This window comes from Microcaecilia unicolor, chromosome 11, assembly GCF_901765095.1.
Source record: "Microcaecilia unicolor chromosome 11, aMicUni1.1, whole genome shotgun sequence".
In the NCBI taxonomy this organism is placed as follows: Eukaryota; Metazoa; Chordata; class Amphibia; order Gymnophiona; family Siphonopidae; genus Microcaecilia; species Microcaecilia unicolor.
The window spans coordinates 3,558,082-3,574,533 of record NC_044041.1 but is presented as its reverse complement, the minus strand read 5'-3'; the positions used below and the strand labels follow the sequence as shown (position 1 = coordinate 3,574,533).

Genomic DNA, 16,452 nt, shown 5'->3' with positions numbered 1-16,452 from the left:
GGCAAGTCACTTAACCCTCTATTGCCCCAGGTACAAATAAGGGCAAGTCACTTAACCCTCTATTGCCCCAGGTACAAATAAGGGCAAGTCACTTAACCCTCTATTGCCCCAGGTACAAATAAGGGCAAGTCACTTAATCCTCCACTGCCCCAGGTGCAAATAAGGGCAAGTCACGTAACCCTCTATTGCCCCAGGTACAAATAAGGGCAAGTCACTTAACCCTCCATTACCCCAGGTACAAATAAGGGCAAGTCACTTAACCCTCTATTGCCCCAGGTACAAATAAGGGCAAGTCACGTAACCCTCTATTGCCCCAGGTACAAGTAAGGGCAAGTCACTTAACCCTCCATTACCCCAGGTACAAATAAGGGCAAGTCACTTAACCCTCTATTGCCCCAGGTACAAATAAGGGCAAGTCACTTAACCCTCCATTGCCCCAGGTACAAATAAGCATCTGTATATACCACGTAAACCGCATTGAATGTAGTTGCAAAACCACAGAAAGGTGGTTTATAAAGTCCCATTTCCCTTGGCCTATTTGAGATTCTACATGGAATGTTGCTACTAACTGGGTTTCTGCCAGATACTTGTGACCTGGATTGGCCACTCTTGGTAACAGGATACTGGGCTAGATGGACCATTTGGTCTGACCCAGTATGGCTATTTTGTTTAAAACAAATGAAAGAAATATTTATGATAGACTAGAACACCTCAAGTGTTTCCTTTTTAATGCAACATTCCTTCTTTCTCTTCTGCTTCTCTTTTTCATCATGTTGTTCTCTGTGTTGCTGATAGTACTACTACTACTATTAAACATTTCTATAGCGCTACTAGACTTACGCAGCACTGTACAAATCAACATGAAAAGACAGTCCCTGCTCAACAGAGCTTACAATCTAAATTGGACAGACAAACAGACAGCTAGGGGTGGGGAAATTGCAGTGGTAGGGGTGATAAGTGAGGGTGTTGAGTAAGAGAGTCATGGTTAGGAGTCGAAAGCAGTAGCAAAGAGGTGGGCTTTAAGCCTAGACTTGAAGACTGCCAGAGACTGAGCCTGACGTACTGGCTCAGGGAGTCTATTCCAGGCATAGGGAGCAGCGAGATAGAAGGAACGGAGCCGGGAGTTAGCAGTGGGGGAGAAGGGGGACGACAGGAGACATTTACCCAGCGAACAGAGTTCACGGGGAGGAGTGTAGGGAAAGATGAGAGCGGAAAGATACTGAGGAGCTGCGGAGTGGATGCACTTGTAGGTCAAAAGCAGAAGTTTGAACCGTATGCGGAAGCGGATAGGGAGCCAGTGAAGCGACTTGAGGAGAGGGCTAACGTGAGTATAGCGAGTCTGGCGGAATATAAGACGTTTTTCCTGCATGCCAGGGTCCTTTTTACTGCAGCGTGTAAAAAGCCCTTAAAAATGGCCACGTGGTAAGAGAACTCTTACCGAGTGGCCATGCAGCAGGGAGCCTTTACCGCCACCCATTGAGGTGAACTCACTTCATGGATCAAGGTTGCGGATTCTCTAATCTGTCACTTGGGATCTTGACACAGCTGTGTTTCCAGGAGCACAACACAGTGAACAATCTCTGTGCAATTCTCAGATTGCAGAGGCATGAGAAAACAGAAGGGATGGGTGTGGAAAAATCGAGTGAAGGAGGACCAGAACACATTGCTCTGATTGCTGAGTAATGGAAACTGGCAGAAGACACCCCACAGCCTCTCTGATGACTGGGAAGTCAGTAGGTGTTTAGTTTTAAAAGAACTTTCAGCTTTGTTAGAGTCAACCTTGACTGATTACTTGAGTTTTGCCTCCGCAATGGGAAGTCTATTCCACTGCCAAGCTAAAGTCCATTTTCTTGGCATTCTTTTGTTTCCAGTCATGTCATTTTACTTCCACACAAGCAGAAATGTAATTTGATACAATGAATTTGTAATCTGTTTGACAGCATAATGAAGTCTCTGGTAATACAATATCACAGTTCAATGCTGGCTATTTTAAACTAGCTGGTGGTGTTTGGAAAACAGAATTGAGTTTATGCTATTCAGGGGAAGCAGCCTGAGGGAACGTTCGAGGCTTACATCAAACTTTGCAGATTTAGCTTGATTTAAGCAGAATGCAGAGAGGAAAAAGACCAAGGTTCAAATCCTGCTTCTAACCTTTTGCAACCTTGAAAGCAATGTTATATAAGCAGCTGTTTAAGTGGATCGCGCCTAAAGTTGGCGGTTGCACTAATAAAGTATTCTATAACTTATACCTGCAAATGCAAGACAAGCCTCTGACCCGCCCATGTACACACCCTCTTTGAAGTTATGCGCTATAGCAGTGGGCTCCAACCTCTTTCATGTAAAGGGCAGCAAAGAGGGGCATAATCGAAAGGGACGCCCAAGTTTTGCTGAGGACGTCCTCGCAAAACGTCCCGGTGGAGGGGCGGGGAAACTTGTATTATCGAAACAAGATGGGCGTCCATCTTTTGTTTCGATAATACGGTCGGGGACGCCCAAATCTTGACATTCAGGTCGTCCTTAGAGATGGTTGTCCCTAGACTTGGTCATCTCTGATTTTCAGCAATAATGGAAACCAAGGACACCCATCTCAGAAACGACCAAATTCAAGCCCTTTGGTTGTGGGAGGAGCCAGCATTCGTAGTGCACTGGTCCCCCTGACATGCCAGGACACCAACTGGGCATCCTAGGGTGCACTGCAGTGGACTTCAGAAAAAGCTCCCAGGTACATACCTCCCTTACCTTGTGTGCTGAGCCCCCCTCAAAACCCACTACCCACCACTGTACACCACTACCATAGCCCTTACGGGTGAAGGAGGGGCACCTAGATGTGGGTAAAATGGGTTTGTGGTGGGTTTTGGAGGGCTCACATGTATCACCACAAGTGTAACAGGTAGTGGGGGGGATGGGCCTGGGTCCGCCTGCCTGAAGTGCACTACACCCACTAAAACTGCTCCAGGGACCTGCATACTGCTGTGATGGACCTTAGTATGACATTTGAGGCTGGCACAAAATATTTTTAAATATTTTTTTTGAGGGTGGAAGGGGATTAGTGATCACTGCGGGAGTAAGGGGAGGTGATCCCCAATTCTCTCCGGTGGTCATCTGGTCAGTTCGGGCACCCTTTTGTGGCTTGGTCATAAGAAAAACAGGACCAGGACCAGTCATCCAAGTGCTTGTCAGGGACGTCCTTTTTTTTCCCATTATGGGTCGAGGACACCCAAGTCCCGCCTTCGCTACGTCTCTGACACGCCCCCATGAACTATGATCGTCCCCGCGACGGAAAGCAGTTGGGGACGCCCAAAATCGGCTTTCGATTATGCCGATTTGGGTGACCCTGTGAGAAGGACGCCCATCTTCCGATTTATGTCGAAAGATGGACATCCTTCTCTGTCGAAAATGAGCCTGATTGTGGACATGAAAAGCTCCAGGGGCCCCCATAAGATTTTAAGTATACACATGCCATTTTAAACACTAATTCTGATTCTGCAAGGATATAACTCACTCTATTTTGGCTTATTGACAGTTGCAAAACCCATAAATAAGTAACATACTTAAGAGATATCATTAAGGAGATACCTATGCTAAGACTATCATAGACTTATTACTGTAAAGTCATGATATCTTAGAGTATAACCTTGGCACACCAATCACACCTGAAGTCTCTATTATTTTTCTGAAGTCTCTTTTATTGAATAAATCACAGATAACTTACTCACAATCAGATGTTCAGAAGTGCTGCTCCAGGGCACAGAGACTCCGTAATCTGAGAGCTGTTGGAGGTGGAGACCTGAGGAGAGGTAGCTTTATTGCAGGTGAGAAATAGTTAAGCAGATAGAAGTGGTTCAAAGCTGGGTGACTGGAATGTGCGATATCTCATTAGGGAGGAAATATTTTCAAGGTAAAAAAACAAGTTCATTTCAGAGAGTTAGAGCAGGACAGAGCTGCCTGGGGCACGATGGTGCATGCTCCATGTCTCTAACAAGATGGTGAAGTGCCTCATGGCTGAAGGGACAAAGAGATGTTGAAGCCTCAAACAGGCTCAGGGAGGAGCAGAAAGAGACCAATGGGGACAGAGCCTGCCATCGGGTAGCAAGGGGTGGTCCTAGAGAACGGTTCTCGATTGGAGAGAAAGGTCATACCTGGCTGATCTCTCAGGACAGAGATAGTAAGACTGAACAGGAAATGATAGCACGTAGACACAGGAGGCGGGCTTGGCTGAGAGAGAAAAGAGGTCTGGGCAGCCTCACAACCAGTGGTAACCGTTCTTATACAGACAGACAAGTGTGGTTGCATTGCCTGTGAACTACATTACACACAATGCCTTGCTCACATATCTTTGCAGAGAAAACTACAACAGTGAAGGTCCTTAAAAATGAGAATAACAGTAAAAGCATTACACACATTTTAGAATCACATTATAAACTAGTGCAAGGCTGTCAGAGGACAGAACAGCCTTATGACTGCATTACGGTTCACCAGCATCAAAAATCGTGCTTCGTCATTTGCCTTGCACATTCGTAAAAGCCTTAGGAACCTGGTTGCAGTTATTCGTCTCTTCCTCATTTCTGACTTCGGGGTTTATCAAGCTTCCTGAAACCACTGCAGTGGCCACTAACTCTCCTCTCCAATCTTTTCACTGCATGAGAACCTGTATGAAAGTAATGAATATTTTAAGATGCAGACTTTCGTGTTGCCTGAATCATATTATACAAATATTACTAACCAGGATTAGGAAATGGAACATTTTCTTATTTATTATCCTTACCAAGCTAAAAGCCAACAAGCACAATAGTGATTCCTCTTTATTTATTTATTTATTTATTTATTTATTAGGATTTATTTACTGCCTTTTTGAAGGCGTTCACTCACGGCGGTGTACAGTAAGACTAGATCAAACATGAGCAATAAATAGGCAATTAGAGCAGTAAAAATATTCGAAAACAATACAAAGTATGGCATGGTATACTACTTGCAATGACAACAGAATATGTACTAGAACATTATAATTGGTAGTGAGGGGTAAGGCAAAGTTGTAGCATATAGATGGGTAAGAAGGTAGGAAGAATTAGAAAGTAAGGTGACTGATTTGAAGAAAGTTGCACGTGAGGTCAGAGAGATGGTTAAATATTATCTCAGCTAGGGTAGGAGTGGATAAACATGTCCCACTGCAGTATGTGCAGCCCAGTATGTGTGTGAGTGAGACTAACAAGTTCGATTATGCCCCTCTTTGCGGCAAGAACAGCCATACTGGGTCAGACCAGTGGTCCAGCTAGCCCACTATCCTGCTACCAGCAGCGGCTAATCCGGGTCACAAGTACCTGGCAGAAACCCAAATAGTAGCAACATTCCATGCTATCAATTCCAGGGTAAGTAGTGGCTTCCCCCATGTCTGCCTCGATAGCAGACTATGGACTTTTCCTCCAGGAACTCGCCCAAATCTTTTTTTAAACCCAGATACGCTGTTACCACATCCTCCAGCAGCGAGTTTCAGAGCTTAACTATAATTAAAAACGTACCTTTTCCCAAAGGTGGCAACATAACAAGCTCTGTTCCTCAAACCCCTGATGAACTATCACACTTTCACATGAAACATCTTCCAACCTGTCACCCTAAGGTGTCACAACACTGAACAAATAGCGTTATAACTAACCAACAACCCAATGTCCGAACTACAATACTGTACCAACTGCACCTAAAAACAAGACTACACTTACCCAATGCTCATAAGTACATAAATACATAAGTAATGCCATAATGGGACAGGAATGGCCCGCAGGGAAAAAAAAAGAGGTGATAGTGCCCTTGTATAAGTTTCTGGTGAGGCCCCATTTTGAATACTATGTGCAATTCTGGAGACACCTACAAAAAGAAATAAACTGGATGGAGTCAGTCCAGAAGTGGCTACAAAACTGGTCAGCGGTCTTTTTCATAAAGCGAATGGGGACAGGCTTTCAAAATGGCGGAAGAGAGGGGTAATGATAGAGACGTTTAAATACCTCTGTGGCATTAATGTACAGGAGGTGAACCTCTTTCAAATGAAGGAAAACTCTGGAATGAGAGGGCATAGGATGAAGTTAAGAGGTTATAGGCTCAGGAGTAATCTAAAGAAATACTTTTTCATGGAAAGGATGGTGGAGGTCATGGAGACAAGGACTATGTCAGAATTTACGAAAGTATGGAACAGGTGCGTGGGATCTCTTCGAGAGAGGAGGAGACAATGGATGCTGTGGATTTCCAGACCGGATGGTCCATTGGAGGTGGTGGAGATGAAAACGGTAACGGAATTCAAACATGCGTGGGATGTGCATAAAGGAATCCTGTGCAGTAGGAATGGATCCTCAAAAGCTTAGCTGAAATTGGGTGGCGGAGCAGGTGGGGGGAAGAGGGGTTGATGGTTGGGAGGCTAGGATAGGGGAGGGCAGACTTATACGGTCTGTACCAGAGCCGGTGATGGGAGACGGGACTGGTGGTTGGGAAGCGGGGATAGTGTGGGCAGACTTATATGGTCTGTGCCGGGGCTGGTGGTTGGGCGGCGGGGATAGTGCTGGGCAGACTTATACGGTCTGTGCCAGAGCCGGTGGTGGGTGGCAGGGATAGTGCTGGGCAGACTTATACGGTCTGTGCCAGAGCTGGTGATGGGAGACAGGACTGGTGATTGGGAGGCGGGAAATACTGCTGGGCAGACTTATACGGTCTGTGCCAGAACCGGTGGTGGGAGGCGGGGCTGGTGGTTGGGCGGCAGGGATAGTGCTGGGCAGACTTATACGGTCTGTGCCAGAGCTGGTGATGGGAGACGGGACTGGTGGTTGGGAGGTGGGAAATACTGTTGGGCAGACTTATACGGTCTGTGCCCTGAAAAGGACAGGTACAAATTCAAGATATGAGTTTATCTTGGGCAGACTAGATGGACCATGCAGGTCTTTTTCTGCCGTCATCTACTATGTTACTATGTTACTATTTGGTTTTCTGCTGTCATATGTCTATAACTCCTGGCTCCTCCAAGTCCGTCTCTATAACATCCCTCTCCTGCCCACTTTCAAAATGATTGCGTCCAGCTCGTCAAATGCAATTTAAGCCTCTCCTGTCCACTTAAATTGCTTTGATATCAGTCCCTTAATTTTTGGTATTAAGCCTTTTTTTTTTAAAGATATAAGCACATGAAGTGATCTTGCTGGTTTACTCATCTGTCTGGATTAGAATGTATGATGCAAGGACGTCTCTCGTGTGTCTCAGGAGGGACACTGTCGAACAACTGAACATTTATAATCAAGGAATTGAAAATTCGTTTTTCCACTATTTCATTTTATGTATCATGCTGGATTTTGCTTTGTCTCTTGCACTCGATATAAGACGAACACCTGTTATTTTAAGAATTCGGAGCATTTACTGACATTTTTTTCCAAGTGGGAAGCTTTAAGGCTTTTAATCCTGGAAGGTTGGATCCCTCAGCTGCCTCCTGCCCTAGTGCTGGTTTGGCTCCATCATGGGTCCAGGTTTTTGTAATTAAGATTTGTTTTTTCTTCTTCTTCGAGAAAATAAAAGCCATAAATCCAGAGCTGCCAAGTTACCCATTTCAGGAGGGAGACTTTTTGGCCGGTCCTGGATTTCTGCCAATCTCATTCTGGTGCATTATGGGTCCTGCAGCAGTGATTTCGATCAAGGAGGTTTGATTGAGAACAGGAGACGGCATGACTTCAAAAAGTTGAGGCCAGTTAGCTTAGTCCCAAGCAAACAAACCTATGAGCTGCTGCATCCATGTTGTCGTTCGTTATTGTGGGAATCATTTTAATTTAATCCAGTGGCGTTCCTAGGGGGGCTGACACCCGGGACGGATCGCCGATGCGCCCCGCCCCCCCCGGAACAGCGCGATGCTCCCCCCCCGGTGAAAGAACCCCCGATCCCCCGGCGAAAGGCCTGTTCCGGGGCAAAGGGAGCATGAAAACGAAGAGCCAACAGGCGCGCGGCACCTCCCCAGCGGCATGCACCCGGGGCGGACCGCCCCCACCGCCCCCCCCTTGGTACACCACTGATTTAATCTCACTTATATTTTCAAACATGCCGGCTTGTGCAGCATACGGGTGTACACAGAGGAAATACAATAATGCAATAACTTTTCATAAGTAGAGTAGTAATTGGTCATAAATCGTAATCAGTGTGTCATTTGGAGGGGCTGGTTATAGGGATACCCTGGCATGTGTTATATTCATGTAGAGATTTTTTTTCTCTTGGTAAAGAGACACTGAAACAGACTTCATGTTATGAGAATCTATTTATTTATGACATTTATTTTTTTTGTTACATTTGTACCCCGTGCTTTTCTGCTCATGGCAGGCTCAATGCGGCTTACATGGGGCAATGGAGGGTTAAGTGACTTGCCCAGAGTCACAAGGAGCTGCCTGTGCCTGAAGTGGGAATCGAACTCAGTTCCCCAGGACAAAGTCCACCACCCTAACCACTAGGCCACTCCTCCCACATCAAACATGAATTAGGTTGAAACCTGGGAGCATTTAAAATCTTTTTATTCCTGTGCCCAGAGCAAAAGACAAAGATGGTTTGTGGGAACTTGCTCCTTTTGTTTTGTGGAATGCAGTGGTATATTATAAAAATGTAAATATTGTTTATTACTACTATTTGAAAGAAAGATATTGAATAATGAGGGCAGAGCTACCTTCATGCAGAAGTCCAGAGTCAGTCTAAATGTGGCAGCATTTTCCATTTTCCAGTTCTGTGATTATATATTTATTTCTTCTTCAAGTCAGTTTTCAACAGCATTTTCTCTGTTATTACTCAAATGTGAACACGATTATAATGCTAATTAATACGTTTTGGATGTTACTGAATTCTATTATTCTGTCTCTCTGTATTTCCAGTTTTGACACAGTATAAGTCATCACAAGGACAAATTATAAGAAAACCAATGAACTGCATTAGGGGCTTATAGCACATTTAGTTATGTTTAAACAAATGAGAGATCTGCATGAAAGAAAATATTTTTATTATTTTGACTTATGAAAACCACTTGTCCCTGAAACGTGCTCACAACAGAATAATCCATTTGTACAACAGAGATAAGGTGAAGATCTGATTTCATGTGACCCAATGAAAGCAGTTTAATTTTACTTCTAATCTTTATAACACCAGGCTTCCCAAATCAGATTATGACTTAAGATGAAGCCATCAGTAAACAGGAAATCCTCACTGGAATTTGGCAATGTATTACTGGATTGTATAGAACAGTGTAGAAAATGGAGCACAAAATACAGCCTTTATTAGTGCTGTTTCCACCAGCTACAATCATTTTAAGCTGCTTTAGTGATAGTTTTTATTTCATGATATTTAGATCTACATACGAGAGAACCTTTCAAATAAATTAAGAAGCCTGCAAATAAGTATTTTGGCCTCCACCTTTTAAGGCCCTGCCTATCCAATTGGAACAGCTTTAGCCTTTTCACAGATGGACCAGGCTGGCATAGCCAGTCCCCTAGTCCCAAAAATCTTTTGCAATTGCTTCTGTTTTGGGTGAACTCGTGACTCCGCCCACTGCCAGCAAGCCCCGCCCATTGGTCTCAGCCCCCTTATAATGGACTAGCCGGGTTAACCCATTCCAACCTCCTCAATTTCAATGGAGACAAAATCAAACTGCACCGGACCAGGACCGGCCATAAAATCTGCCTCGTGCAACGGGTAACTTCACAGCTCTGTAAATCCAGGCAAGTCCTGCACAAACTCTGGATATAACCAGGGCACCACCACCGGGAATCTGCATTTGAAAGCAAAGCACATTTGATGGGGGGGGGGGGGGGGGAGACTAAAATACAATTCAGAAAGCAGCGTCAAACTGCCTAAACCACGGCAGCACTGCTTTCCTCGTTGTGCATCGGTATCTTCTAATGCTTCACTCTAAGAGTTGTCAAAGTTTTTGCCTTCTTCCCATCATTTTAATTTCAACATAGGCTGTCTCTTCTTTCCCCCCCCCCCCCCGGTGCGAAAAGCAGGAGTGGTTCGGCCCAAACAGTCCTGTCACCCCGGGCAACGGGAGCCGGGCTGGTCCGGTAAAACACGGCAAACGGACGGGCTGCAACTTAGGGCGCGAGGGAGGGGGTATTTTAAACGCGTAAAACCGGGTCCCGAACGTTCCAAAACTGCGCGGGTTGTGCGCGCAATGTTTCAGACCATGTTGCAAGGATTCTCGTTATTATTGATTCCAGCTGTTAGTAAACATTTAAGTTATTCGCTACTCTGTTGACAGTTAGTTCTAGGCAGCTGCCTGAACTCATGAGAAAAACGTAACTGTGCGGGAATAACGAAAGCAAAGCTGTTTGGATGTGTTTAGAGGGGGGCGAGATGCCATGGAATCAGAGACCTCACAGTTACCTCCTGATCAGCCCCCTGCCCACCTCCCCTCCCAAGGGGCTGAAGATAATTCAGGGGCGGCAGCAGCTCCCCCAGGCAGGACAGAAAGCAGCCCAGGAGCAGGGGCAGCCCCTCTGCCTACAAGCCCGGAAGCTGGCCCCTCATTCTTTGGGACAGGTAAGTCTGCCAGAAGTGCCTGCTGGATAGGCAAATATAAACCAAAAGAGAAAGCAGTAAAGTCATGCAATTTTCAAAGGTTTGCATGTTTGTTTCGTGCCAAACCAGGGGCGTAGCCAGACAACAGATTTTGGGTGGGCCTAGGCAAGAAGTGGGTGGGCACCAAGTGGTCCCCCCCCCCCCCCAACCACCAAATAAATATCTCAGCTGGCGGGAAAATGCTTCTTTCCACCTTGGCAGTCTGCAACAGGCATGCCCTGAAAACTGAGCATGCACAGGTGCCGGCATCATGGAGAGTAGCATTTTCGTTACCATCAGGGGGAAGTCTTCAGCTGGTGGAGTTTGGGATCCCAACCATATACCACTAAACGTGTGCTACTGTTGGGTGGGCCTGAACCCTAGGCCCACCCGTGGCTATGCCACGGGTGCCAACTCCACCATCACAACAAATAAACCTGCCCTTCAGAATGAAAGGGGAAAGAGGTACAGTCTTGCCAGGTTGGGTTTTCAGGATTTCCCCAATGAATATTCATATACCAATTCTCAAACAGCTATTGTATATTTTTACATCATCAGTCTTTTTTAAAAATATTTTAATTAGATTTTTGAAAGATACGTCTAACACAAGAGAAAAAACCCAACAACAATAACATGTACTAATGCACAATATGATAAGGCATACAAAGCTGAGTTCAAGCAAATAAGTTTAAGCTGCAGATGAGAGAGAAAGGTCTAGAGTTTTCCATTTCTGATGACTAATTTTATCTCCAAGAATAGAGCTGCTCATAGTTTTTGTATAATAAAATCCAGTTCCACCAAAATCATATACGGTGTAGTTCCAGGATACATGATAGACCTCATAGATCTATCGACAAGAAACAGAGTCGGTTTTGCTAGATCATATCTAAATCTACACTACCCAAATTGCAAAGGCTTGAAATACAAAACAGCTTAACGCATCCGGCTTCTCCTACATAAGCACACAACTGTGGAATGGCCTCCCAAAAGCTGTGAAAACAATCCATGACCACCTTAACTTCCGGAAATCACTAAAGACCCATTTTATTCCAAAAGGCTTACCCCACTGACTCAACTTAAGTGCCTGAATCCAGCAACACAACGAAACCAAATCCCGTAACGACCACTATATAACTCTTCTTTTCAATGACTCTCCTACTGTATCTGTAACACATGAACCTCTTACATAATAATGTTTTCCATCGAAGGCAACTAACGCCTCACGGTACTATGTAAGCCACATTGAGCCTGAAAATAGGTGGGAAAAAGTGGGGTACAAATGCAATAAATAAATAACATTGACTTGAGAGTTATCTTTCCAATGCCGGATTATTAATTTCAATGCCACAGAAACTAAGAAATCAAACAGTAGTTTATCGTTTTCTGAAAATAAAAATGGAATACAAGGGGACTTCCTGATTACATACTTAGGTAAAAAAGATTCTTGAAACCCCAAAATCGTTTGTAGTTTATCCCAGATATCTGACCAAAATAAGAGTAGGTTAGGACATTCTAGCAAAAGATGTATTAGAGTTCCTGTAGTTTTTTTTGCAAGACCAACACAAATCACAATTAGAGGACCCAGACAATTTACACTTTCTTGGCATCCAAAGGGCCCTATGATACAAGAAGTAGAGAGATTGTGTTATTGCGGCCGACAAGGATGCCCTTGGGCCAATCGACCATATACGGGACCGTTGAACATCTGACAATGAATCATGAAGATCCATTTCCCATACTTGTTGCGTCGAACGACGTGAGGCAGCAACACCGGACCTCATCGCCTTATAATACGATGAGGCCCTTTGTTGCAACCTGCACTGGTTGTCAATGAAGCTAGTGAGAAGCCGAATTGTTCATTGCAGAGCGTAGATTCCATTTTTTGGATTTAAGAACGCTACGCAACTGGTACCATTGAAGCAATTGAGGGTCATCAGTCTTTATTAAAATCTCACTCACTGTGCTGTTCAGATATCTAAAATCTTTCCTCACACACAGAGTACACCCGCACATCAAAATCTATGGAGTGCTTAAATTCATACAAGTCACTTCACTGGCTTCCGATCAGGTACCGCATACAGTTCAAGCTTCTACTAACCTATAAATGCACTCAATCTGCAGCCCCTCATTACCTCTCTACCCTCATCTCCCCTTACGCTCCTACCCGTAACCTCCGCTCTCAGGACAAATCCCTCCTCTCAGTACCCTTCTCCACCACTGCCAACTCCAGGCTCCGCCCTTTCTGCCTCGCCTCACCCCATGCTTGGAATAAACTCCCTGAGCCCATACGCCAGGCCCCCTCCCTGCCCATCTTCAAATCCTTACTCAAAGCCCACCTTTTCAATGTCGCCTTCGGCACCTAACCACTACACCTCTATTCAGGAAATCTAGACTGCCCCAACTTGACATTTCGTCCTTTAGATTGTAAGCTCCTTCGAGCAGGGACTGTCCTTCTTTGTTAAACTGTACAGCTCTGCGTAACCCTAGTAGCGCTCTAGAAATGTTAAGTAGTAGTACTAGTACATCAAAATCTATGGAGTGCTTAAATTCATACAATTAGGAGGGCAGTCCAGGTCTCTTACAATCCCTTCCAGCTGCTGGTTAAAATGCTGCCAAGATCCAAAAGGGTAAACGTGTGTCCGTTCTCCAAAATGTGCCTCTCGTTGATTTATACAGCATAACATCTTGTTAAACCGTGCGAATTTCTTCTTAGCTAAATTTCCACTCACTGGGACCCAACACGTACGTGTTTCACTCATAGAACGTCTTCAGGGGTCAGTGTCTCTAGATTAAACAGCGATAGCACCATAAATGTTACTATTCTTTCTTACACAATTTATCATCCCAACCACTTAACGGCTACAATAGGCCGCTGAGTTCTCGATCACGGCGCCATACCCTCATGGGAAACGCCCACGCATGTGCATGGTGCAAGACAGGAAAACAGTGTTTAAATACCATCCACTTATAAGCTGAGCCAATCAATTTCCTTGTTGAGGCCATGGGGAATTACCGTATTCCCTATGAAAATGCATGAGATGTATTTACAGTAGAGGCAGTGCATGCAAATAGATGTCATGGAGAAATCCTGAATGGATAGTAGCCCTTGAGGACCAAAGTTGGACAACCCAGGTTTAGACATAGCTGAATGCAGAGCAGAGATAAATGAGTACAGAGAACATAGGAATCCTTAGTCAAAGCAGCACTCAGCCCACCAGGACACAAAATTACATAAGCATTACCATACTGGGACAGACCGAACGACCATCATTCCAGCATCTTGTTTCCAACAGTGGCCAATCGAGGTCACAAGTACCCAGCAAGATCCCCAAAAAGTTCAATACATTTTATGCTGCTTATCCTAGAAATAAGCAGTGGATTTTCCCCAAGTCCATTTTAATTAATTATATATTTGTTACATTTGTATTCCACATTTTCCCACCTATTTGCAGGCTCAATGTGGCTTACATAATACCGTAAAGGCGATCGCCAAGTCCGGTATGGAAAAAAAATAAAATTTGATGTTAGGGTTGGGTAAGGTTAGTATATTCAGGTACATAGGGATTGAAGAATAATGGTCTATGGACTATGGACTTTTCCTTTAGGAAGCCATCCAAACTTTTTTTAAACCCCGCTAAGCTAACTGCTTTTACCACATTCACTGGCAACAAATTCCAGAGTTTAATTACCCGTTGAGTGAAGAAATATTTTCTGTCATTTGTTTTAAATTTACTACCTTGTAGCTTCAATGTTTGCCCCCCCTTAGTCCTAACAGGATGCCAGGAATCATTAGGAAAGGGTAGTAAATAATACCAAAAATACTATAATGCCTCTGTATTGCTCCATGGTATAACCTCACCTTGAGTATTGTGTTCAGTTCTGGTCGCCGTATATCAAAAAAGATATGGTGGAATTAGAAAAGGTGCAAAGAAGAGCGACTAAAATGATAAAAGGGGATGGAACTCCTCTTGTATGAGGAAAGGCTAAAGAGGTTAGGGCTCTTCAGCTTGGAAAAGAGACGGCTGAGGGGGGGATATGATTGAGGTCTAAAAAAATCCTGAGTGCTGTAGAATGAGTAGAAGTGAATCGATTTTTTTTTTACTTGTTCCAAAAGTGCAAAACTAGGGGACACTCGAGGAAGTTACATGGAAATACTTTAAAACAAATAGGAGGAAATATTGTTTCACTCAACGAATAGTTAAGCTCTGGAACTCGTTGCCGGAGGATGTGGTAACAGCGGTTAGTGTATCTGGATTTAAAAAAAGGTTTGGACAAGTTCCTGGAGGAAAAGTCCATAGTTTGCTATTGAGACAGACATGGGAAGCAACTGCTTGCCCTGGGGTTGGTAGCCTGGAATCTTGCTACTAACTGGGTTTCTGTCAGGTATTTGTGACCTGGATTGACCACTGTTGAAAACAACTTCAAATTTACTGCTGAATCCCTCAGGCAAAAGTGATCCGTTCCACGATTCGATACAAAGGTCTTTTTTAAGACCATTTATAGACTATTCGCCAGTATTTCTTATTCTGGATCATCATTAGCTGTCTACCTTAGTATTTAGACTCCTGATGCAGGCCTTTTGGCCGAATCACAACGGTCGTGTCGAGTCAAATATACTAATTAATAAAATTTGGTTTTAGCTTTACTGTGATCCAGTCTCTGGGACTCCTGGTTTTGTGCCCACTTTTCTGTTTGTTTTGGAAAACAACTTAGTAACAACAAGCCTTATATTTTCTTGGCCTCTTGTCAAGAAATTTCTTATGAAAAAGTTTTCTGTGTAATCAGAGATTGTGGTTGTTAATTAGAATTGGTCAGTCTGGCTATTCCTTGTTTGGATGTTGCTTAATAACCCCCCCCCCCCCCCCCATTTACAAAGCCATGTTAGCTGCTGTAGTAATGCTGAGAGCCCACTCCCTTTGAATAGGCCGTGTCAGCATTGACAGGTGACAACTGTTACTGCAGCTTTGTAAATGGGGGAGGGGTGTTCAGTTTCCTTTTATTTTCCCTATGATTTCTATAGATTCTCTCCCCCCCCCCCCCCCCTCCCCTGCTGGGGCATAGTAGAGGGTGAATGTTAACTTTAGTTTGCATTGGTATTTTTTCTTTGTTTTAAATTTGATATTGTCTCTATCGTTAGCACGTGTTAAAAACGCTAGCAAACCTTGGTAAACAGGGCCCTTGGTATCAAACATAGTTTGTCCTTGAATTTTGATTTTAAAACTTGCTATAAACAGAGCATTAAAAAATTGAGAGAAGATGGCTAGATCGAGGCAGCTGTTACAAGTGCCCTGCTTATCGATCCCCAGTCCAAGAGCAGGTACCTGTTTTTGTCATCTAAGGACCCTTCTGAGCTGACGATATTTATTTAAAATACTTATATCTTAAATCTGTTCTAGGCAGGGAACAGATAAAACGTACGCAATATAAATTACAAACACAATTATAAAAAACAAAACAATAAATGTAAAAATATACTGAACCTTCTGCAAATCTCTCAAAACTGAGCAAGGCTTTCAGTTGCTTTCTGAACTGTATTAATTCCAAAGGTAAAGTGTTGCATAGTCCAGCGCCTTCGATATAGACCATCAAAGGACGAAATGCATCCAATCTAATATGTTTCAATGAAGGAGCTCAGTCTCTGTGTAGGTAGAGAGCTGGTGATCATTCCTAGTCAAACGGTCTTTCTTTTAATTTTCTCAGGCCGTTGGAAGACACGTTGGGCAATGCATTTTGTGCTTTAATAATCTTTCTCCCTGTAATGAGTCTTTCTAAATGTTACCTCTGGTTCTCTTTTCTCGTATCTTCCTACTACCTTGTGAATTAAGATCTTCAGCATTAATCATTGACCCCGTGTATTGCTTTTGTCATATTTTTGTTGCCTTTCTGGTTACTTTCCTAAACCTC

At 43.9% G+C, this 16,452-nt stretch overlaps 1 protein-coding gene across 3 annotated transcripts in view; it reads left to right on the top strand.

Annotated features, from left to right (window-relative positions):
* Nucleotides 1-770: 770 nt before the first annotated feature.
* The window catches only part of CCDC60 (coiled-coil domain containing 60), a 139,029-nt gene continuing 123,347 nt past the window's right edge, over nt 771-16,452 (top strand). For 2 of the 3 annotated variants that reach the window (XM_030219483.1, XM_030219482.1), the window contains exon 1: nt 10,078-10,530. In XM_030219483.1, the coding sequence (XP_030075343.1) occupies nt 10,324-10,530 (207 nt within the window). In that variant the 5' untranslated portion in view covers nt 10,078-10,323. Of the gene's footprint in view, nt 795-1,481; nt 1,734-10,077; nt 10,531-16,452 lie in introns of those variants that run through there. The other variant, XM_030219484.1, reaches the window with a different exon arrangement.